The 23512-nt window shown below is 42.1% G+C and overlaps 1 protein-coding gene across 2 annotated transcripts in view; it reads left to right on the top strand.

Annotated features, from left to right (window-relative positions):
- The first annotated feature begins 4688 nt into the window (after window positions 1-4688).
- The window catches only part of cacna2d2b (calcium channel, voltage-dependent, alpha 2/delta subunit 2b), a 34034-nt gene continuing 15210 nt past the window's right edge, over window positions 4689-23512 (top strand). The window contains exons 1-14 of one of the 2 annotated variants that reach the window (XM_054784544.1): window positions 4689-5074; window positions 13831-13912; window positions 16362-16478; window positions 16587-16646; window positions 18608-18652; window positions 19405-19540; window positions 19921-20052; window positions 20744-20801; window positions 20871-20921; window positions 21054-21153; window positions 21248-21409; window positions 23066-23176; window positions 23255-23333; window positions 23403-23452. In XM_054784544.1, the coding sequence (XP_054640519.1) occupies window positions 4953-5074; window positions 13831-13912; window positions 16362-16478; window positions 16587-16646; window positions 18608-18652; window positions 19405-19540; window positions 19921-20052; window positions 20744-20801; window positions 20871-20921; window positions 21054-21153; window positions 21248-21409; window positions 23066-23176; window positions 23255-23333; window positions 23403-23452 (1305 nt within the window). In that variant the 5' untranslated portion in view covers window positions 4689-4952. The remainder of the gene's footprint in view (window positions 5075-13830; window positions 13913-16361; window positions 16479-16586; window positions 16647-18607; window positions 18653-19404; window positions 19541-19920; window positions 20053-20743; window positions 20802-20870; window positions 20922-21053; window positions 21154-21247; window positions 21410-23065; window positions 23177-23254; window positions 23334-23402; window positions 23453-23512) is intronic. The other variant, XM_054784543.1, reaches the window with a different exon arrangement.

Below are 23512 nucleotides of genomic sequence, written 5' to 3'. Positions count from 1 at the left end.
CTGAATGGCACAAAATATCCCTCGCATCTCTTGGGGGTTAAACAATTGGAAACATCTTAGTTTACGTTCTTAGTCAGCTGGAAAATGCAACCCAGTGTATTTTCACACTGTTTTGCATTTGATCATTCATTTCCCACCCATTCTGCTCATACGGGGGAACAAAAGATGTAAAACCAGCCTGGCAAATACTCACAAGTGTTACATCACACCACGTTGTGTTTGTGCTGATTGTGCATGCTTAGACAGAGATGCAGCTTCCCGCGTGTGCAGCCACCATATTTCACTCATATTCTAATCAACAACCCAGCCGCTGTCAGCCCAGCCGTTGCAAGCATCTCATCTATATTCATCAACACTCTACACGTAGAAATATGCTTCTTTCAATAGTTTCAGGCACATTTCTGAATATAAACACTCTCTTTGGGAGTCAGCAAACATGAGGAAAGCTACTTCAATTATTTAATACAGTCCAATATGTACTTGCAGAATACAAGTAAGCAAAGAAGGGATAATGGACTCCTCATCAAAATGTTAAGAGCAGTTGAAAAATGTGAAGAATGTACATTTTGCACTGTTGGATCTTAAGGAGGTTCTAAGTAGAGCTTCAAAATGCAAAAAGAAGAAATGGGAGTGAGACAAAAACGTAATTTATAGCACAGAAGCGTTAAAGTGAAATAGGCTGTATCTGTCTATTTTTCATTTTTATTATTTTAACCCTTTAAATGCTAGTTCAATTCGGACTTACGAATGATTTATTACAAAAGACATAAATAAACAATGTATTATAATGCGTATTAGAATAGCGGTGATTAGAGTGTTGGAAATGTCAAAGACAAACGACTATCGACAGCAGAGTAGCGTAGCCACGTCCAGCCAAACCACACTTCCTGATGAGTTGAATGAGTTCTATGCCCGCTTTGACACCCAAACTCCTGATGAGCAGAGAGGGTGGCTGAACCTGGGGAGCACACAGGACTCACCTCTCATGGTGACATCAGCTGATGTGCGCAGGGTTCTAAACAAAACAAACCCACGAAAAGCAGCAGGGCCAGACAACATCTCAGGACGTGCACTTCGGGTTTGCTCATCAGAGCTAGCTGATGTGCTTGCTGACATATTTAACCTGTCGCTTGCACAAGCATCTGTACCGACCTGCTTTAAGTCCACCACCATAGTGCCCGTACCCAAGAAGAGCAACGTGACCTGCTTGAATGACTATCGCCCTATAGCACTCACTCCTATTGTTATGAAGTGCTTTGAAAGATTAGTCATGACCCACATCAAAAAGAGCATCCCGGCGGCAACCGTGGACCCTCTACAGTTTGCATATCGCCAGAACCGGTCCACGGATGATGCAGTCAACACTGCCATCCACACAGCCCTTTCTCACCTACAGGGCCAGGACACATACGTCAGAATGCTATTTATTTATAGACTATAGCTCTGCTTTTAATACAGTCAGCCCCCACAAACTCACAGATAAGCTCCTCACACTTGGCCTGTCTCCCTCCCTCTGTAACTGGGTGTTTAACTTTCTCACAGGCAGGCCCCAGTCAGTCAGAGTCCACAACCGCACATCCAGCTCAAGAATTGTGAGCACTGGGACCCCACAGGGGTGTGTGCTGAGTCCACTCCTCTACACGCTCTTCACCTACGATTGCGTGGCCTCCCAGAACAACACCAGCATCATTAAATTTGCAGATGACACTACAGTCATCGGACTGATCACTGGTGGTGTTGAAACATCATACAGAAGAGAGGTGGCGGACCTCATAGCTTGGTGTCGTGATAACAATCTCCTTCTCAATACAGATAAGACTAAAGAGATGATCATCGACCCAAGAACAAGGGAAAAGGAGCCGCATAGACCCCTGTTTATTGATGAGACTGAGGTGGAGAGGGTGAAAACCTTCAAGTTCCTTGGCACACACATCAGCGAGGACCTCACCTGGTCTCACAACACCCAACAAATTCTGAAGAAGTCCCAAAGGAGACTGTACTTCCTGAGAAGACTGAGGAAATTTGGCATGTCCACCACAATCCTGAGTTGCTTCTACAGATGCACTATCGAAAGTGTCCTTACCGCCTCCATCACTGTTTGGTACGGTAACTGTACAACACGTGATAGGAAGGCACTCCAGCGGGTGATCAAGACCTCACAGAACATTGTTGGGGCAGCCCTCCCCTCACTGCAAGACATTTATACATCTAGAGTCCTACGCAGAACACACAACCTCATCAAGGACAGCACACATCCACAACACTCATTATTCACACTCCTACCGTCAGGCAGGCGCTACAGGAGTTTGAAGTCCAGGACCACAAGGCTGGCAAACAGCTTTTACCCACAGGCCATCAGGCTCCTCAACGAAGCACTCGCACACGCCGCACGCAACACACGCACACACTCATAGCACTTTATTTATTTATTTATTTGTATTATTTACTTGTATTAATGTCTCTTCTGTTGTTGTTGCTTAATTTATTGGTATATATGTTTATGTGTTTATGTTTCTTATGTTCTTATTCTTTCATTTGTTTTCTTTCTTTTCTTGGGAGAATGAACAGAATAAGATTTTCATTGCATGGTATAACTGCTGTTGTACTATGCACATGACAATAAAACTCTCTTGAATCTTGAAAGATTAGCAACAAAACTGATTTGATTGCGTCCATATTTTTTTACGTAGTGCCAAATATTCCCTCCTGACACCTTGGTGGCGAATAAATGCCTCATTGACTTGCATTAATCATACAGTATGCTAATTATTGACTATTTATATTGTGGTAACCTTATTTTACTAAAAACATCGTGTATGCTGAGCATCCTTATCGTCTCTTGCATATTGACTCTTCCTAATACTGACTGGAGTTGCGTTCAGTGTCCTCCAGCAGCTCGTTGCAGCTTTCCTTTAAAAACCACCTCAATTTATGCAAACCCCACGTGGCCCCGCAGATATAAATAAAACCTCAACCTGATGCGTTGCCGTTGCCTGGTGAACGTGAGCGTGCCATCATCCATCCACTGAGGGGGGCGGGGGGTGGCGGTGTCGTGGAGGCGCCCGCCTGCGAGGAATACGGGTGGGCGATTCTGCAAATTTGTTATCGATCCGATACAATACTGGGCCGGTATTGCCGATACCGGTACTTGAAGACACTCCTTGAAGATACTTCTTACTTGAAAATGTTCGAGCTCCTTATTATATTCAGAATAAAACAAACACAAATTGTTTACATGCTTATTTGTGAACAATTGAACATAATATAGAGTATAAGTAAATAAATAAATTGATACATTATTGATTCTTTGCTGGAAATGACTTTGCTGCAGCGTATAGTATGGTCTACGTAGATGAGGTGTGTCCAAAGTGTGGTGCATTTGTGGCCTTGCAGCACATTCTAAAAATATGATTTAACAAGAAAACAAGGTCTTAGGTTCTCGTCTCTGCTATTCACAGAGGATATGGTCCTGATGGCCTCATCAGACTGTGACCTTCAGCGTTTACTGGGGCGGTTTGCCGCTAACTGTGAAGCTTCTGGGATGAAGTTCAGCATCTCCAAATCCGAGGCCATGGTTCTCAGTCAGAAAAGGGTGGATTGCACCTCTGGGTTGGGAGGGAGGTCTTGCCCCAGGTGAAAGAGTTCAAGTATCTTGGGATCTTGAGATAGGGTGAGGAGCTCAGCCACCCGGGAGGGGCTCAGAGTACCGCTGCTGCCCCTTCACATGGAGAGAAGCCAGCCCAGGTGGTTCGGGCATCTAGTCCGGCTGCCCCTGGACGCCTACTTGGTTGAGGTGTTCCAGGCATGCCTATCCGGTAGGAGGCCCTGGGGCAGACAACGCTGGAGGGATTATGTCTCAAAGCTGGCCTTGGTTTCCTCCTGGTGGAACTGGAAGAGGTGGACCAGGAAGTCCTGACTTGCCTACTGAGAAAAAAAAAAACCCAGCAAAAATGGGGAAATCTCTGCAAAATATCAAAGTGGAAAAGTTGCACTCTTTCATTTTTCACGATGTGGCTCTCCCTGGACAAAGTTTGGACACCCCTAATCTTGATTAAAATAACAAAATTTCAGGGGAACTTGCCCCCAACCACCAAAGAACTAACAAAATGACACAGAAAACAAGATTTGAGATTTTCTCGCGCGAGGAGAGAGCGTCTGTGCCACACTGCAACACTCTCTGGTGGGACACTCTCCCCGCGCTTCTTTTATTGCCACGGGTGGGCGGTACCACAGAAATGGATGTGATGAGTTCAGTTACGTCATCAGTCATGATTAGTTTAAGAAGTGGACTGACAGAGAAAACAGCTGACTTCACACGCTGGCGTAATGTGCCCCATGACCTTTGTATGGCACATTTGTTCCCCAGGCCCATGCACGGGGGTCAACCGTGGTCTTATCTCACAACCCAGGTGCAGGGGGGGGGATAACTTCAAATAACAACATAAAGCGCATTTACATACAGTGGTAAGAAAATCCATAACATAAAAAAATACGTAAAATACGAAAAGAAAAATCTAAACAAAAATAAACACAGCGTTTATTATCAGTACTTGTACTTGTGGATCAATATTGTACAATCTGAGTATAAACGTATACGTCATCGCATGATCGTAGTATCGAACTGATACTGATACTATTTTGAGTATCGATGCCATCGACATGCGGATGGACCCGCCCACCCCTAGTGAGGAAAAGGAGGAGGAAGAGGAGGTGTTGTAAGTGGGAACAGGATCAGCAGAGACGCTGCAGTGTCTTGGCAGCTGCATTAGAGCATCGTGATGCCTTCACGACCAAAGCCTTCCTCCTTCCCGCGCGTCCTCTCCTCCTCGCCTGCCGACGCGGTGGAGATGAACTCGCCCGCCAACTGAACCGGACGCCCGGGTCCTCTTTCTCTCTCACTCCCTCTCTCTCCCGCTCCCCTTCTTCCTTGCGTCCGTCCATTCGAATGGAAGATGGTGGCGATAGGCGGGAAGTGTTTCGGCGACGTCCGCTTGCTGTCTCTGCAGGTCATCGTGATGCTCGGCGGCGCGGCGTGGCCTGGTTCGGAGGGGCTCACCTTCCCGCAACAGTACACGTAAGTGGACTCTAGCGGAGCCTCCGAACAACTTTGCAGCTCGTTCGCTCCATTGACAACACGCACGCACGCGCACACACGCTCATAATTAGGATGTTATGTAATGTGTTCATGACAACATGCACCCACATTCGCCAGCCACATTAAAAAGGGCATTTTAGTAGAACTAGCACAACCACAACACGTCAATAAATGTCTTTTCATTTCAACTTGATTAGGGGGGCACAGTGCACTCCTATTTTTATGGATGACTTTCAGCTCTTTGTGTGCTGGACTTGCAGATTAATATGCATGCCGACTATAAACTCTAGGGTGACCAAAGTGTGGCCCCCGGGGGCTGATTGGGGGCCGCAGCATACAGGAAGTCCTCGATGTACATAAAAAAAGTATCTAAATACAGCCAGGAGATGAAATATGAAAGAAATAATACATTATTTTGTAAAAATTGCAATATTAGGAGAAACAATCCAATCAAAATAATTCTTGAACTATTAGGTTGGGGGGGAAGTTATAACAACAAAATATTACAACGTCAGCACATTCTAAAAATATAATTTAATAAGAAAACTCAAGAAAAAACATAAGAGCAATAACAGCAAAAATGGGAAAAAAATCACCAGTGAATTTTCAAACACAACCACAAATAAAGTTGTAACTTTTGGAAAATTTGGTTGCGGAGTAAATACACAATTATGAGAAGAAAGTTTACAATAAAAAGGTTGAAATTGTTGGAAAATGTGAGAAAAGTTATCTCTGCAGAAATGGAAAAAAAATAGCTGTAATTTTCAGAGAATAAAGTCAAAATATAATGAGAAATAAGTCACAATTTTACAAGAATACATTTGTAATATTATGAGGAACAAAATCCTTTTAGCAGAAGAAAGACATTTGGAATTTTTGAAACATTTGCTTGGGGGAAAAGTAATAATATTGTGGAAATAGAGTGGAAATATTATGGGAATAAAGTCAGAATTACGAGAAGAAAACTTTCAAGAAGAAAGTTGAAATAGTCTGGAGAAAAAAACAGCTGCGATTTTATGAGAGTGAAGTGAAAATATGAAGAGAAAGTCGTAGTCTCACGAGAAAAAAGCTCTTTTAGTCGCTTAGAGGTGGAACATTAAAGAAAAAATATGTTATTTTTTTAAAAAGTCGTAATATGAGGAACAAAAAAATTAAGATGTAAATTTTTGGAAAATTAGATTTGGGGGAATAAGTTATAATATGTGAATAAAGTCGTAATAATACGAAAAGAACATTTAGGAAGATTATTTAAGTTGAAATATTTGGAAAAATGTTAAAAAAACAGCAGCAAAAATGGGGGAAAAAAGAGCAAAACTGGAAGTTTGTACGAATAATACACTTGTTCCACTTACAGTAGCTGAGGTGTGTTTTTTTTAAAATATGTGGCCCTCGTATCCTTTCATTTTTCGGTATGTGGCCCCCTGTGGAAAAAGTTTGGACACCCCTGGGCTTTAGCCCTCCTAAAGGTAATTACATTTACCTGAAGGAACTATCAGGTTTTTTTTCCCCGAGCGGGGGGAGAAAAATTGTCGTATGAAGAGACGGTGGGTTCCCGAATGACCTGCGTCGTGAGTCTGACGTCTCCACGATCGGGATCCTTTGAGTCCTCTGGCTGGCTGCTTGTTAAGCCAGCGAGGCCAGTTAGCCGACTCACCGGAAACACGGCAGAGACGGATGATTCATTCCAATTGGCTCACAGATCCCAGTCAGCGGACTCAGAGACTTGATTCACTAACACAAACAATCGGAGGGCGTGTCTTTGAAAGGCCGGGGGTGCATTGCTCGCTGGTGCTCATGTAAAGATCAATTTTGTGCTGAGTGCTCAAATATGGCTGACACAGCCCTCCTGCCCTCCTGCTCGCTCCTCCGTCAACGCTCCATGAAGCAGAGTGGCCACCACGAAGAACATCTACGTGTTTCTAATGAGCAATTCATAGCGCAGCACCGATCATTTACTACTTTTTCCAGCTCGCATGTCCACTATTGTTGTCTTGAGTCATCCTCTCATACAGGCCAGCCACCAGGGGTGTCCAAACTATTTCCCTGCAGGAGGCCACACGGTGGGAAATGAAATGATGCAACTTTGTCACTTTCACATTTTGGAAAGCAGCACACGCATCGTAGATATTTACATCTTTTTCTTCCCATTTTGCTGTTTATTTTTTATTTTTTCCCAAATTTAAGCTTTCTTTTTAAACAATAAATCTTCATACATTTTCTTTTTGGAACTTTTTGACTTGATTCCTGCAATTTTATACCTTTTTTTCACCACATTTTTCAAAAATTGCAACTTTATGTTGTTTTGTTTGTTTCTCATAATATTAAGACTTGTGAAAAATAAAATTTTCGAAAAATATTTCAAGTTTTTCGTGACTAAAATGACATTTTTCCTCATGATATGATGAGTTTAGTCTCGTAAAATTGTGACTTTTTTTCTCGTTAGAATACAACTTTATTCTGTAAATATTTTGACCTTTGTTCTCTTATTCTCATAAAATTACCGCTGTTTTTTTCCATTTCTGCTGTTATTTTTTAAAAAATTGACTTTCTTCTTACAGATTTTCCTTTTGTTGTGCTACGACTTTATTCCGATCATTTTATCACTTTTTCCCCAGTCTAATTTTTCAAAAATTACAACTTCATTTTGTTTTGCTTATTTCTTATAATATTATGACTTAAAAAAATATTTATATTTCAACTCCGTGCTACTAAAATGACATTATTTTTCCTCATAATATTACGCGTTTATCCCATAAAATTGTAACTTTTTTGTGAGGATGCAACTTTTTCCTCATAAAGTTTGGATTTTTATTCTGCTATTCTTGTAAAATTACAGTTTTACTGCTGTTGTTGATGTTTTTTTCTTCAAATTTTCCAACTATTTCAGCTTTCTTCTTATAAATGTTTTTCTTGTAATTATGACTTTATTGCCAAAATATTTTGACTTTATTCTCGTGATATTCAAACTTTCTTTTTCTGTTTTTGATGTATTTGATTTTTTTTTTTAATTTTCTGTTTAAATCATATTTTTAGAATGTGCTGCGGGCCAACAAAAAACAGCCACGGGCCACAACTGGCCCCTGGGCCGCACTTTGGACACCACTGCCATCAACAGAATTGATAGTTTAGTTTGTCTCTTAGCTTGTTTTGTGTGTAGTTTACTTTAGTTTATATTATTTTCACTTGTCCCCGCTTAACTTAGTTTAGTTTATATTAGCTTAGCTTAGCTCTTGTTTGCGTAAAGTAGGTGTCCTTGCGTATTTTAACATATGTTATATCTTAGCATATTTTTCTTTGGGTACCCTTGTTTAGCTTATATTAGCTTAGCTTGTCTCTTCTTAGCTTCGTTTAGTTACAGTAGCTTACTTTAGCCTGTATGAGCTTAGCCTATTTTAGTGCATCATATTTCATCTTAGCACACTGTATCTTATCTTATTTCTTCTCAATTTTAGGTGTCTTAGTTTGTCTTCTGTTAGCTTAGCTCATGTCTTCATAGTTAAGGTGTTGTTCAGTTAGCGTAGCTTAGCTTTGTTTTTGTGGCTTAGTTTACCATACATTACCTTAGCTTGTCTCTTCTGAGTGTTTTTAGGTGTTTTTTTGGTACTGAAGGTATTCTCTGCATTACGGTAAGGGCCGTTAAGTAAATGATTGTACGTTTCTAATGCTTTAGAAGTCTAGTAACACCTTACATTGCTTAGATAATACATGTGTGTGCAGCGTGAGGAACAATGATGAAGTATATCCGCAGTGACTCAGGGAAAAAAACAGCAGTTTGTTCCCCTCCGTCTGCTTTTGCAGCCTTGTCACTTGACTTGACAGCGATAAGATACACGGCCATGGAGAATGTACAAAAAGCTACACTGGCGTGCGCTAATTAACCCCGGGGGGTACACTGGTGAAAAGTTGCAGTACCTGGAGGGACAGGAATTGACCTTTGTGGCGATGCAGGATGGAGGAGCGGGCAGTAGATAACAGCTCGTTACACCAGAGCAGGGCTTCACTTAATGAAGGAATCGTTCGTGAGAGATTAGTTCATCAATATCCGCCAATCGATCGCTGACTTTGCGCTTCATCAGTTTTTCCCCGTCAACCCTGAAGCAGCTGCACTGAACAGTAACTACTGTACTTTCTTATTTAGTCACCGTGACATAAATGTCTCTCTTTTGGTGTAGATGCCTTCATATCCAAAATACTTTTCTTTCTCTTGTGTATCTTATCACTCACATCGTATATCAGTGGCCCGCCACAGGTACATTTGAACCGCCACAAATAGACGAGGCGCTACCTGTTCACCCTGGCTCATAAACACATTACAACGGGACTGTTTGTGAACGTAGCTTGTCGTTGCTGGGCCGTCGGAGAATTAGAAGACTTTGCAGGAGGGATCAATGTTGCCATCTTGGCGACCCCACGCTCCTCTAGTCAGATGCGCATTTCCATTTATGGGTGAATATTGGCAAATTTGTACGCAGCATTAATATTCATTCATGTTAACTTCATGCAAACTGTTAGCATGTTAGCATTTTAGCTGTTGTACTGCAGATATTATACACGGCGCGATGTAGGTAGGGACACTATAGAAGTGCCTTGGCACTTTCGGCACTTAGTGCTATCTTGCTAGGGGCGAGCATGACAACTTTTAGCATGGTAGCATTTTAGCTATTGGACTCGTGTCAGAATGCAAATGTATACTTGACATGATGTGGGGACACTATAGAACTGCTTTGGCACCTTCAGCACTAATTGCTATCTCGCTAGGTGCTAGCATGCTAACTGTTAGCATGTTATAATTTTAGCTATTTTGCTTGAGTCAAAATACAAATACATGATGTAGGGACAGTATCAGTACTTATTGCTCTCATGCTAGGTGCTATCATGATAACTGTTAGCATTTTAACTATTGTACTTGTGTCAAAATGCAAATATATACATGACACGATGTAGGGACACTATGTATAGAACTGCCTTGGCACTTTTGGTACTTAGTGCTATCTTGCTAAGTGCTAGCATGCTAACTGTTCATATTTTATCTCTTTTACTCATGTCAAAATGCAAATATATACAGTACATGACATGATGTAGGGACATTATAGAACTTCCTTGGCACTTTTGGTATTTATTGCTATCTTGCTAGGTTCTAGCATGCTAACTGTTGGCATGTTAGCATTTTATCTATTGTACTCATGTCAAAATGCAAATATTTCCATGACACAATGTAGGGACACTGCAGAACTGCTTTGGCACTTTCGGTACTTCATGCTATCATACTATGTGCTATCATGATAACTGTTAGCATTTTAGCTATTGTACTCATGTCAAAATGCAAATAAATACATCATACGATGTAGGGACAATATAGAACTGCTTTGGCACTTCCGGTACTTCGTGCTACCTTGCTAGGAGCTAGTATGATAACTGTTAGCATGTTAGTAGTTTACCCATTGTACTGGTGTCAAAATGCAAATAAATACATGACACGATGTAGGGACACTGCAGAACTGCTTTGACACTTTCGGTATTCGGCGCTATCTTGGTAGATGCTAGCATGCTAACTGTTAGCATGGTGGTATTTTAGCTAATATCCTCATATTAAATTGTATACATTTATATGGCATGATACAAAATCACAATACAACTGCACTCCTGGTACTGAGCGTATTTATCGTTTGATCATTTTGCATATTGCATTGAGATTTTGCACCTTAACAGCCGTCTGCTGCAGCAGGAGACGTTCCCATGTTATCATAATTTAAAAAAAAGTTAAAAATAGCTCAGAAGCCACCGAGTCGGTCTGCAACGCCGGGCCAGAGGTTAGCAACAGGTGGCAGGCCTGCTCAAACTTTCCGCGGGAATCTTTCTCGTGTTATGATCAGCAGTTGAACAACAAGTCAACAAGTCAACAAGTCAACAAGTGACTATATTATGTGGACTTCAGTGCATTAGATGCTACTAGCTACATGCCTGCACATGCGCTGTGAGATTCCATTAGAGCTTGACTTGATGCATATTTCATTTTCTGAGCAAATCTCACATGAGGGACTTCTGGAAATGGATTTGAAAGTTTGGATACATGAGAGTCAGTCCTGCTATGACGGCTTCATGTGCGAGAGCCAAATCTATTTGTGGCGGTTCAAATGTATTTATGGCGGGCCGCCACTGAGCGAGTCGTACAAAGAATGAATAATAAGGACGTCTGCAGTGGGTGAGAAGCCTCTGAAGTGTCCTCTTTTCATGCCACGTCTCCTTTTCTTTGTTTTAGTCGCTAAAAATAATCAAAGAGGCACAAGGCGGAACATTGACTGACCTCTTTTGTTCTGCTGAATGAAATATCTTTTTATGATTGGAAGCCCTTTACTTATTTATGCACACTCGCCTTGGTTTTAACGACTCTTTGGGGGGGGGGGGCGCATTCCGATGTTGCCGTTTAAAAGCAAAGAGATATTTTGAAAAGAGCCTCTAATTTTAGAGCCGCTCGTTTGTTAAATAATGCATTACGTAAACTTTGTTGCGTTCGTGCTGGCGGTGGTCCATCTTCGCTTGGAGTAGACCGGCTGCTCTTCTCACAGTGCACCACCAAAACTCATCTTCATCTTCACACTCCGTGTGTGTGCTTGTGTGTGTGTGTGTGTGTGTGTGTGTGTGTATGTGTGTGTGTGTCATCGTCACACGCTGCTGTTTCAAAAAAGACATTTTGTGCCGGAAGAACGTGCTGGTGTTCACTCTTAACTGCGGGATGGATTAGCGTTTTGCTGTTAAAGTTGCATTTAGGAACATACTGTAAAAAAAACTAAAAAGAGCATAGATCAGGGGTGTCCAAACTTTTTCCGGCGAGGGCCACATAGTGAAAAATGAAAGGATGCGAGGGCCACTTTGATATTTTGGAAAGCAACACACAGAGATATGCTAAGAAGCGACAGTATGCAGTATGTAACGTGACAAAAAACTGCATTTCACCGCTGTAATCCAGGTGAAATGCTGCTAAAAATGACGTTTTTTCCATAATAATACAAGTTTATTCTTGTAAAATTGCGACTTTTTGTTTGTTCTTCATTCGATTATGACTTTTTTCTTCATATTTTGACTTTATTCCTGTGAAATTACAGCTGTTTTTTCCATTTCTGATGTTTTTTTTTTAATTTTCCAACTACTTCATTTCAGCTTTCCTTTTGTGAATTTTCTTCTCGTAATTATAACTTTATTCCCATGACATTTTTTATCTTTTAAAAAAAATAATGTATTTTTTCTTTATTTCAACATTGTTACTAAAATGATATTGATGTGATATCATAAAATTGCAACTTTTTCCCCCATCGGAAAACATTGTTTTTCTCATTTGTTTTCTATTTCTGATGTTTTTTCTGTATAATTTTCCAAATATTTCAACTTTGTTCTTGTATATTTTCTTCTCCTAATACTTTTTACTTTTATAAATTTTCCCCCTACCTAAGTTTCCAAAAATTACTATTTTTATTCACTGTTTTTGACCAAAAAAAAGTTTTTAATATTTCAACTTCATGCTACTAAAATGACATTTTTCCTGTGAAATTATGGCTTTTTTTCTTTGCTAGATTACAACTCTTCTCTTCATTTTGATTCTTTTGATTGATTTCACCATTTTTGCTGCTGCTGTTGTTTTTTTTTTTTTTTTAATTTCCTTGTTAAATGACTGCGCTGCGGGCCGATAAAATCACAAATGGCCCCGGGGCCGCGCTTTGGACACCCCTGGCATAGTTGGTAATGAATCCCGTTGCTATGGTTACACGTAATGTTAGCGAATGCAAGTGTATCCTGTGATGTAACATCCTGCACGTTGGGGTACTTGGCACGGTATGGGCTAAATGTGGTTCCTAATCAAGCGGCTCGTTTGGAGCTTTGTTTGTGAATGACATCGCCATGGTTACACACGATGTCACCAAATATAAATAGGACTCATGCTGCCTTCGAAACCCGTCCAGCGATGTAACGCATGTTGGGGTTCTTTGCAATGCATGGGCGGAACTGAAGTGGGGTTTCAAATCAAGTGGCACCGTTTTCAACTTTGTCGGGCAATTACTTTGCCGCGGTTACGCAGAACGCTACAAACTATAAATAGCACACTTGCTCTCACTTCCCCCGGTCTAATTTGACAACAACGGGCACCTAAAATCATCAAAGTAATTGGAATGTTGGAATATGTTCCGAGGTCAAACTGTCCCCATCGCAAAGCCTTCTTCACGGGCTGTTTTTACAAGTTGCATGTTAATCACAAACGGGAAGTTCACTGCTATGGAATGTGCCTGGGTGCAAGTTTACTGGGTTCATAGCCACAGCCGTGCGCGGCAGCCAGGATAGAGACGTGCACCTGCTTCTGTATGCCAGAATTAGCTTCATTTCCTGTTCTGTGGTCATCGTCACCTTTGTAGCATCGTGCATGCGTGTCAGCAGCACTTCCATCCATCCATCCATTTTCTATACCACTTCTTCCTCATTAGGGTCGCGGGGGCATGCTGGAGCCTATCCCAGCTGACTTCGGGCGACAGGCGGGGTACACCCATGCCAGCCAATTGCAGCAGCAATTTTTATGTGTAATTTGAGTGTTCATCAGTCATAGTACGTTTAAATACTGGATGTTGTAACTGTGACTTGTGAAAGCAATTGTGTTGGTGCATGATGCTCACACACACACACGCACACACGCACACACGCACACACATGCACAATAGGCGTTGCAGTCAGGCTGTGATGTTTATCTGCAGGATAATGCACTGGGCGAGGCGCATCGAGCAGGAGATCGACAGAGTCTTTCAGCACATCAGTGGAGCTCAGCAGCTGAAAGGGGTGAGCATCCTACTCTCGCTCTCTCTTTTTGTTTGTTTTTTTTCAATATTCAGCCTTTTTTTTTTTTTTACTGCGCTGGAGTCCGCCAGATGTGCACCTCGCAGTGTGCAAAGCGAGTGCAAAACACAGGTGCATCACAAACACAAACACAACCTTTCCGCTCTTGTTTTTCTGTGGGTCTCCTTAGCGCACGTTAATATAATCATGTGCTATTTTGCTTGAACAGATTTTTATGGCTCGAACTGAGAAAGACAAAAAAATTATTAAAAAAAAAAATTCATTTAAATGAATGAATTAAAATGATGTACGTATTGTAATTCTATATTATGTATTCAATAATTAAATAATTTGTACTTGTGTTTAAGATCGTTATTATAATGCCAAAGAGGGCACAGTTTTATTGGTAAATAAGTGGATTATTTCTTTGTTTAGATTCAAGTTATTTTGATTTATGTATTTTTTCCTAATCCCAAGATTGACCACAGACGAGTGCTGTGATTAAATGAGATACTGTAGTGATGGTAGCCGCTGTCCTAGATATCAGCTCTAGTAATCCAGCTACTCAGAAGTCATGCAGGTGTATGATTCATGGAACCAAAACTACAGAGCATGTTGCATTTAAATTTCAGATGATCTTCGTTAAAAACTCATTACGGCGTTAGTGTACAAAAAGAACGCTTGAAGAAGATGAGTGAAAATTGGGCCCGGGAGAGCAGGACCCCTCATTGAGATTCAGACTTGGTGTCAGCGGGGCTGAAAGAGGCTGTCGTCTCTGGCGAAGTGGAGCAGAGATCATGTGAGCGGGGGAGAGCGAGCGAGGGAGGCGTGCTCGGGGTGGAAGATGTGCGGGAGCGTGGGCACATGTCCGCTCTGTTAGTGTCGCAGCTGAGCAGATGGTCAGATGGCAGCTTGCACTAATGCTTGCTTGGGAGATGCACTTGTTCATTGAGTCCTCATTAATTCCTCCATGCTGAAACACCATCAATGATGTGTTGGAGAAACGTTCTCGCTTGTTTTGCTGACATTGCACATTTCAACAACAACATCATGCCGGGTTAGCCCATTCGCTGACGAAAAACCTAGAGCTCTCACGTCCGTAGCTCGCTGACGGATAGTTGGCAGCGCTTTATTTGAAAATGTGTAGCGAAGCATTCTTTTTTACACAGTGGTGGGCGTATACACGGGGAAGACTCATCCAGCTGGGGGCGGGTCAGAGGCAGTGTATGTCCATGAGGAAGGAGGTTTTTCCTGAAAAAACGGTCACAACCGGACATAGGATTTCTTTGCCATGCGAGTTTTGGCGTTTCCCAAATTGCTGCTTTTTTTATTTTGTTCGTGGAGAATGTACAATAGTTGGGGTGACCAGGAAGGAGTACGATCTCCACACGCACAGAGGACGTATGAAATATCTTAATGTGTGTTGTATGTGGGGTGCAAGTGCGGCACACGTGGAGTTCGCAAGTGCCACGTATGAAAAAATGGACATTTTCCCCAAAACTGACACCAGCAAAACGTACGAAAGACACACGTTGTCTTGCAGCCTGAAAAACACGAGTGAGAGTTGAAGATCACAGCCTGATGAAGCCAGCAGGACCACATCGTCTGCAAAAAGCAGAGACCCAATCCTGCAGCCACCAGACCGGATCCCCTCAACACCCTGGCTGTGCCTGGAAGTTCTGTCCATAAAAGTAATGAACAGAATCGGTGACAAACCGCAGCCCTGGCGGAGTCCAACCCTCACTGGGAGCGAGTCCAACTTATTGCCGGCAATTCGGACCAGGCTCTGACACCGGTAAAGCAGGGCGCGAGCCGCCTGAATTTAGGTCTGGTACCCAATACTCCCGGAGTACTCCTCACAGGATTCCTAAAGGAACATGGTGAAATGCTCATGGTCAAACTCCCATGCACCCACAAGGACCCTGCCGAGAGTGTAGAGTTGCTCCACAGTTCCACGACCAGGACCAAAACCACGCTGCTCCTCCTGAATCCCAGATTCAACTGCCATTCAACCGAGGTTCCACTGTACTTCAAAACCGACTGTTTTGGCGTCCTCTTCTCTCAAAAGTGGAGTGAGGAAGATGATAGATTTTGTGGGGAAGATCTCATTTGGTGCTCATAAACAGACACAAGGGACACATGTTAAGAACATCTTTAAAATGAAAATACTTTTGCCTTAAAATGATCCGTAAACATAGAGTATACTGTCTGAGTAACAATCCTATATATCCTCAACATCCACATGTTATTCGGGAGTGATGAAATCCCCCTGTGACAACTGCCTGAGGGAATGTGTGAAGAGATGGCATGAAAAGCAGCGAGTGGTCCCCTGTGTCCCATGGATTTAAACATAAAAAGGCTCGGTGCTGAAAATTCACAAGCTTTATTTTTGACAATGTGCTGTTCAGACTTGAGAATGTATAAATTCTCTGCACTGAAAATGCTTTTCCAGATCTACAATGAAGAAAGAAGACGCTTTAGTCTGGTGAAGAATCAGCCTCGGAAGATCGTGGAGAAGGTGGCATCAGACATTGAGAAACTTCTGGCTAAGAAGCGCAAAGCTCTCGAAGTAAGTCGCCAACGACGCTTTGTGTTTTGAATAACATGCACACTTCCAGTATTCCTCAAAGATGGGGGCATGTCTGATTTCCTCCAATTAAGTCAAATGTTTTCTCAGAGGTTAGCCAGAGAGGCAGAGCGGCTCCAACGAGAGCATCCCTGGCAAGATGGCATTAAGGTAACGTTTGTGTTATAAACTGTTTATCTTGCATCAGTCATTATTTTTTCATTTTGATGTAGTTTATAAACACATGGGCATAAAATCACCTAAAAACCTAAAATCCAAGTTGGCAAAATGGTTAAATAACACACCCCATACACGCCTTGTCTGCCAGAGAATAAGAAGACGTAGCAGGAGGGACTTTGTCACTATACTTTGCAAGCATTCAGACTCCTTTAGATTCTGGTTAAAAAAATCCTCAGCACATGTGTTGTGCTTTTCATGCTTTTTACTCACTTTATGTCTGTTACAACGTCTATTACAATCACGTACAAAGGCGTCATGGCCAATTATCCAAATTAGACAATGACGTCATTACGTCACCTTGATGATCTACGTCAAAAATAAACTTGGGGTGCACAATAATTAATGATGAGAGAATTATGACATCATGCCGATAAATCCGATAAAATTAACAATAGCGCCAATACCCAAATCAAGCTCTCCTTGTTTCTCCTGCCTGTGACGTTAACGGCCTGTGGTAACTTCCCCTGAGCTCACTTGTAAATAGACATTCACTTTCTGAGGAAGACATTTCACATGCTAGATGTATCAAATGCTCTGCGATGAGGAGAAAAAAAACCCATCGAGCACACAAAAAACCTTATCAACCACCCGTAACGCCCGTGAAAAAAGTTTGCAAAAGATTTGTCATGCAGAGACTCCGTGGTGTCACACCAGCTGCTCGGAGCGTGTGCCCGAATACAGTGCACCTTGCTGGGCCACAGCAGGTGGCTCCGTCCGCTCTATACTCTGGTTCTCCTGATAGTAGTGATGTGGTAGTAGTAATGTCATGATATTCAACGGGTACAGTTGGTGAAATCCTCATTTGTTCCAGTTCAGGTGTGCACAAACTACACTTAAATGTAAATAAAAAAGCAGATTTTGGGTTGAGTGCCATCTCTGTGTCGGGGATGAGATCCTGACCCACGTGGAGGAGTTTAAGTACCTTTTGTTCACGAGTGAAGCATGGATGGAACTTGATATGGACAGACGGATTACGTTCCGACCCTCACCTATGGCCATGAGCTCTGGGTAGTGACCGAAAGGACAAGATGGCCGGTACAAATGTCCGAAAATGACTTTTCTCCGTAGTGTGGCTGGGCTCTCCTTTAGAGATAAAGTGAGAAGCACTGTCATCTGACAGAAACTAGTAGAGCCGCTGCTCCTCCGCATTGAGAGGAGCCAGATGAGGTGGCTCAGGCATCTGGTCAGGATGCCCCTCTGACGCCTCCTTGCGGAGGTGTTCGAGGCATGTCCCACCGGTAGGAGGCCTCAGGGAAGACCCAGGACACATTGGAGAGACTATATATCTCAAATGGCCTGGGAGTGCCTCGGGATCAGCTGGGAGGAGCTGGACGATGTATTCGGGGAGAGGGAAGTCTGGGCTTCCCTGCTTAGGCTGCTGCCTTTGTGACCCGACCTTGGATAAACAGAAGAAGATGGATGGATATAAAAAAGTTATCAGTTATTGGTACCATATCGGTCTTGACAAGCACAAAGTTATCGCTATTGTTTTGTAAAAAAAAAGATATGCATCCCTACTCAGAATGTAAATGATTTTTGCAGAATCAGTCCACATCTTCTATGTGACTGACTCGGATGTTTCGAGCACTGCCTCTGAAAGGCTCAGAACTTTCAAAGAAAATCTTTCTAGATCAAATGTAGTCCAAAAATAGAAACATAGCAGCCTCTGAGAAGATGCCAGGCTTATTCTAAAGTATGTTAGGGCTCAGAGATTGACACGAACAGATGGCAATGCTCTACCACAGTCTGATTACACATCAACACTTACTCATTGAAAACACTTTGTTTGTTTGTTTGAATGTTAGAATACTGAAGAAGAATCCTACAATTTGTGATGTGTCTTTGCATTTGTGTTTTGGAAGCTAAGTTTGTGTGTCGGTGTGTGTTCCCAGGAGCTGGACATGGCGTACTACGACTCCAAAGCAGAGCTGGATTATGTGAGTAACTGACTGTTCAAGCACGATTCACCAGACACTAGGGATGTCCCGATTCACATTTTGTGGCTTCCGATCGGAGCAGTTTTTTTATTTTTATAGTCGCGCTGATCCGATCCGGTACCGATCCTTTTTTTTTTTTTTAAATAACCTTTTGTTACAAACATGGATTTGTGGAATTGAATATGGTTATGAAAATAGCACTTCTAAGCATTCAAAAATAATGCTATATCAAAATATTATATTATAATATAATTATAATATTATAATATTGAAAGATGTACCAAAGTAAAATATTTATTATTACTACAAGTAATAATAATGTATTATATATTATTATTATTATTATTACTATTATTTGTAGTAGTAGTGGTAGTAGTGGTACTGGTAGTAGTAATAAGTTTTAAGATGAGACTTAAAGCATTCAATTGTGGCTACTGTTTTTACATGAGGGGGGAGTGTGTTCTACAACTTGGGGCCGACTACAGAAAAGGTCCTGTCTCCCCTGGTTGTAAGTCTTGTCTTGGGCACCACTAGTTGGAGCTGGCCAATATAAATATTAACATTATTTCAAATTCACCCATCAATCTTTCAACATAAAATATCATAAATGACACAAATAATGATAATACAATTATTATTATAGATAATTCTTATTGTTATGCACTAGCGTATTGGAATGCATTCAGTGTACCTAATATTGTGGTAGTTGAGTGTCGGTGCATCGTGTGTGTCTTTTTCCTAAATGGCCACAGTATTCCATGGATGGGGAAAGCGAAGTGGAAAATCCTTCCCACATCAAGCTGGAGTTTGTGTACGACCCCAATTTCAAAAACAATGTCAACTATTCCTACACGGCTGTTCAGATTCCCACAGACATTTACAAAGGAGGTAAGTCACATTCTCTTCTTGGATGTTGTTTATCTGTTATGTATGCTGGCCAACAGGGGCAAATGCGCAAAATTGATCCAAAAATCATAGCTCATAAGAGTTTAATTTAAGAGCTGATATCTAGCAACTGGTTTTCTTGATAATAACCAATATCAATTGGTTATTATCAAGTTATCACGTTCTTACATGAATAGCTACTGTAGTATTGTACTGCCAAAAAATGTAATTCTTATGAGCTATTTTTGTTGTCATTATTATATTTGTCCAAACAAATGTACCTTTAGTTGTATCAGGCATTAAAATGAACAAGAAACTGAAGAAACAAGGGTTGTCTATCATTTTTCCCATGACTGTATATCCCCACATGTGATGCCCATCAGCTCCGGTCATTCTCAATGAGCTGAACTGGACTCAGGCTTTGGAGAAAGTCTTCATGGAGAACAGTCGGGAAGATCCGTCACTACTGTGGCAAGCATTTGGGAGTGCCACCGGGGTGACCCGCTACTACCCTGGTAGGTTTCTTTTTAAACTCCCAGCCAGCTACAGTACCCCCGTCGTCCCTCATTACTAGGGGTGTCACGAGACAAGACGATACACGAGACTGAGTCTATGAGAACGTGACGAGACGAGTTTTTAAGAAAAGTAAAATGAGAAATATATGACAACGTATTGCAGTCTACTAACATAATTTCTACTACGTTACACTCTTGTGCACTCTGTGTGTATGCTAGCTGCCCCGCCTCCACCCAACAAGACAAAGAGACTGTATGACTGACGAAAGGGCTCACTCTGTTCATGCCGTTGTTCTATGGAACAAACGTGCTAAGGTGCTGAAAGCAATGCACAGAGTGAACTCTCTTCCTGCCTGACCATTTAAAGCAATAGCATTGCAATAGATTAATGAGACAATAGCCATTACTGGAAGTATGCTGTCCACACGTGTGAGTGTACGTTATCTTATTTATGTGTCATATGTCTCATGTCTAGGTGGCTCTAATAATGTCACAAACCGTATTAAGAAGATCATAAACAGGTTTTCTATGCCATAACTATAAAAATATTCAATTTATTAATATTGAATCCTACTTTGCAGAAATTCACTTCCTTTGGTCGGGTCTGGAACCAATTAACCTGCATAAACGAGGGACGACTGTTTATGTTACTATGATGTCACTCATTAGAGCTTTGTGTTTTTATTTGTAGCCACTCCATGGAAAGCCCCTGATAAAATTGACCTGTATGATGTCAGAAGGAGACCCTGGTATGCTTTTCATGTTTACATTCAACGTGTAACACTCGAAATAACGTACACGCTTTTCTTTCACCACAGGTACATCCAGGGTGCTTCTTCTCCCAAAGACATGGTCATTCTTGTTGATGTGTACGTGATTTGATATCATTTTTGTGTAGAGGAATGTATGGGAAACAATGGTGAACAATGGAAACAAGTGTTTGTGCATCCATACATAATATTTCTTGCAGTCTGATCAGCATTGTGTGCTTGCTCCTTCAGGAGCGGCAGTGTCAGCGGCCTCACACTGAAACTAATCAAGGCGTCAGTGATGGAGATGCTGGACACTTTGTCTGATGATGACTATGTCAACGTAGCCCGGGTCGGTGTCTGGTTGTCATCATTATCATTATCATGACATGGCCTTTATGCATTTTTTGATGTGTGTGTTCATGTTGCTGTTTGTCGTGTTTCAGTTCAACGAGAAGGCAGAGGCGGTGGTTCCTTGCTTCAAACATCTGGTGCAGGCCAACGTGCGCAACAAGAAGATCTTCAAGGAAGCGGTGCAGCAGATGCAGGCCAAAGGCACCACTGACTACAAGTCTGGCTTTCATTTCGCCTTCAATCAGCTGTTAAATGCAAGTCACACACACACACAACACCATCACATGGTACATTGTCTCAGGAAGGAGGGATGTTGCCATACCATACTCAGTGTAGTCGTCCCTCACCACAGTGCTTTTTGAATTTCGCAGCTTATCACCCTATCACGGTTTTGTCACGAGTCACCCAACTCACAAGATGAGACGATGCACGAGATTGTGTCTATGAGAACAAGACAAGACGACTGGACATAAAAACTTTTTTATTTAACCGAGTCACAAAACAATGCAGGTGCATTTTGTGCCACAAATTGACGCTCAAAGATATTATTGTCAACATTTTTTTAAACCAAATAAACCACTGTTGTAATTTATAATAATAAAAATAATAATAGAGCTTGGGCCGCACGGTGGTCTAATGTTGGCCAACACAGTAAGAGCCTGGAGATCGAGAAGACCTGGGTTCAATTCTCCCCTGAGCATTTCTGTGTGGAGTTTGCATGTCCCCCCCGTGCGTGTGTGGGTTTTCTCCGGGTACTCCGGTTTCCGCCCACATCCAAAAACATAGAGCTTAGGTTAATTGGCCATAAGTATGAATGTGAGTGTGAATGGTTGTTTGTCTATATGTGCCCTGCGATTGGCTGGCGACCAGTCCAGAGTGTACCCTGCCTGTCGCCTGAAGTCAGTTGGGATAGGCTCCAGCATGCCCCCGTGACCCTAAAGAGGAGAAGCGGTATAGAAAATGCATGGATAATAGAGCTCACTGTTTTTCTACTTGCCTTTGTCTATTTAGGTCAGGGCTGTCCAGCTGTCCTTTCATATTTATAATTAAAAAAACGCTTTATGATAAAAAAATCATTTTTACATATATTTAAAGATAAATCTTTGTTTTTACTAGTCATTAGTATCAACATTCTAGCTTTTTCTAGTTACATTTTGGCTTTTTGCTCTATTTTTCCACTTTTGCTGTTTTTTTGTTTATTTTTGCAATAAGCCACGTTCCACAGATGACCCCAGTGCCACACTTTGGACACCCATGCATGTTTCACCAGGAAGTCGAGGTGCTGCTTGGCGACGGAGAAGTGTGTCCAAACTCTGCCTTATTGGCTCTGTTGGTCAGAGTCTGGGTTGCATTGTGGAGGGATTTTTACAGCTTTCAGAAGTCCATTGCATGGCGTTACGGAGGTGGAGCTCACTGGCGGATACGTCACCTTTATTGATGGCATGTATTTGATTACGGAATGAATGCAAGGCGCAAGAAACACTTCCAGTAAATTTGCACCCTTACTTGGTAAATATAGCGACCATGTTGCTAAATTGTCGACATGGATCTCTTCTATGTATGAGGTGTGTTATGAAACGGAAGCAGTGATCTTGAGTGACGAGATCTCGCAAGATCTCTGGACACCCATAATAGATACTCAACACTACTGAATAATAATGTAAGATGAAGTCAGCTGGGATAGGCTCCAGCATGCCCCCGCGACCCTAATGAGGAGAAGCGGTATAGAAAATGGATGGATGGATGGATGGATGAATTGATGGATGGATGGATGGATGGATGGATGATGGATAGAACAGATGGAATCAGAGTCACGGTCTACCCTTTAGCCTGGCCGTCAGGCTTTCTGTCTGTTCTGCCGCTTCCATCTCACTATAAAGCAGCTACTCTGTTGTTGTTTTCCCGTGCAGAAAACAAACGTGCCACGCGCCAACTGCAATAAAATCATCATGCTTTTCACCGATGGAGGCGAGGACCGCGCCCAGGACGTCTTCATGCAGTACAACTGGCCCAACAAAACGGTCGGTGTCTCTCAGTCGCTCAACTGTTTGTAGAAGCGGAGCATGTCAATGAAAGCACCTGCGTTTATTCCCGTAAAGGTTCGGGTGTTCACCTTCTCTGTGGGCCAGCACAACTATGATGTCACACCCTTGCAGTGGATCGCGTGTACAAATAAAGGTAAGCGACATTGAGCCAGAATGTTTTCCAAAGCCTACTTTGTATTCCTCTCTGTCTCTCTCTCACTAGGTTACTATTTTGAGATCCGCTCCATCTGTGCCATAAGGATTAACACCCAGGTGGGTCCATCTCTTGCCCCTCGACACAGCTGAGCCCTCATCCTCCTCCTCCATATTGTG

The sequence above is a fragment of the Dunckerocampus dactyliophorus genome, chromosome 8 (assembly GCF_027744805.1).
Source record: "Dunckerocampus dactyliophorus isolate RoL2022-P2 chromosome 8, RoL_Ddac_1.1, whole genome shotgun sequence".
Lineage (NCBI taxonomy): Eukaryota > Metazoa > Chordata > Actinopteri > Syngnathiformes > Syngnathidae > Dunckerocampus > Dunckerocampus dactyliophorus.
Note: the sequence above shows the minus strand (reverse complement) of the source record. Positions and strands in the feature narration are given on the sequence as shown.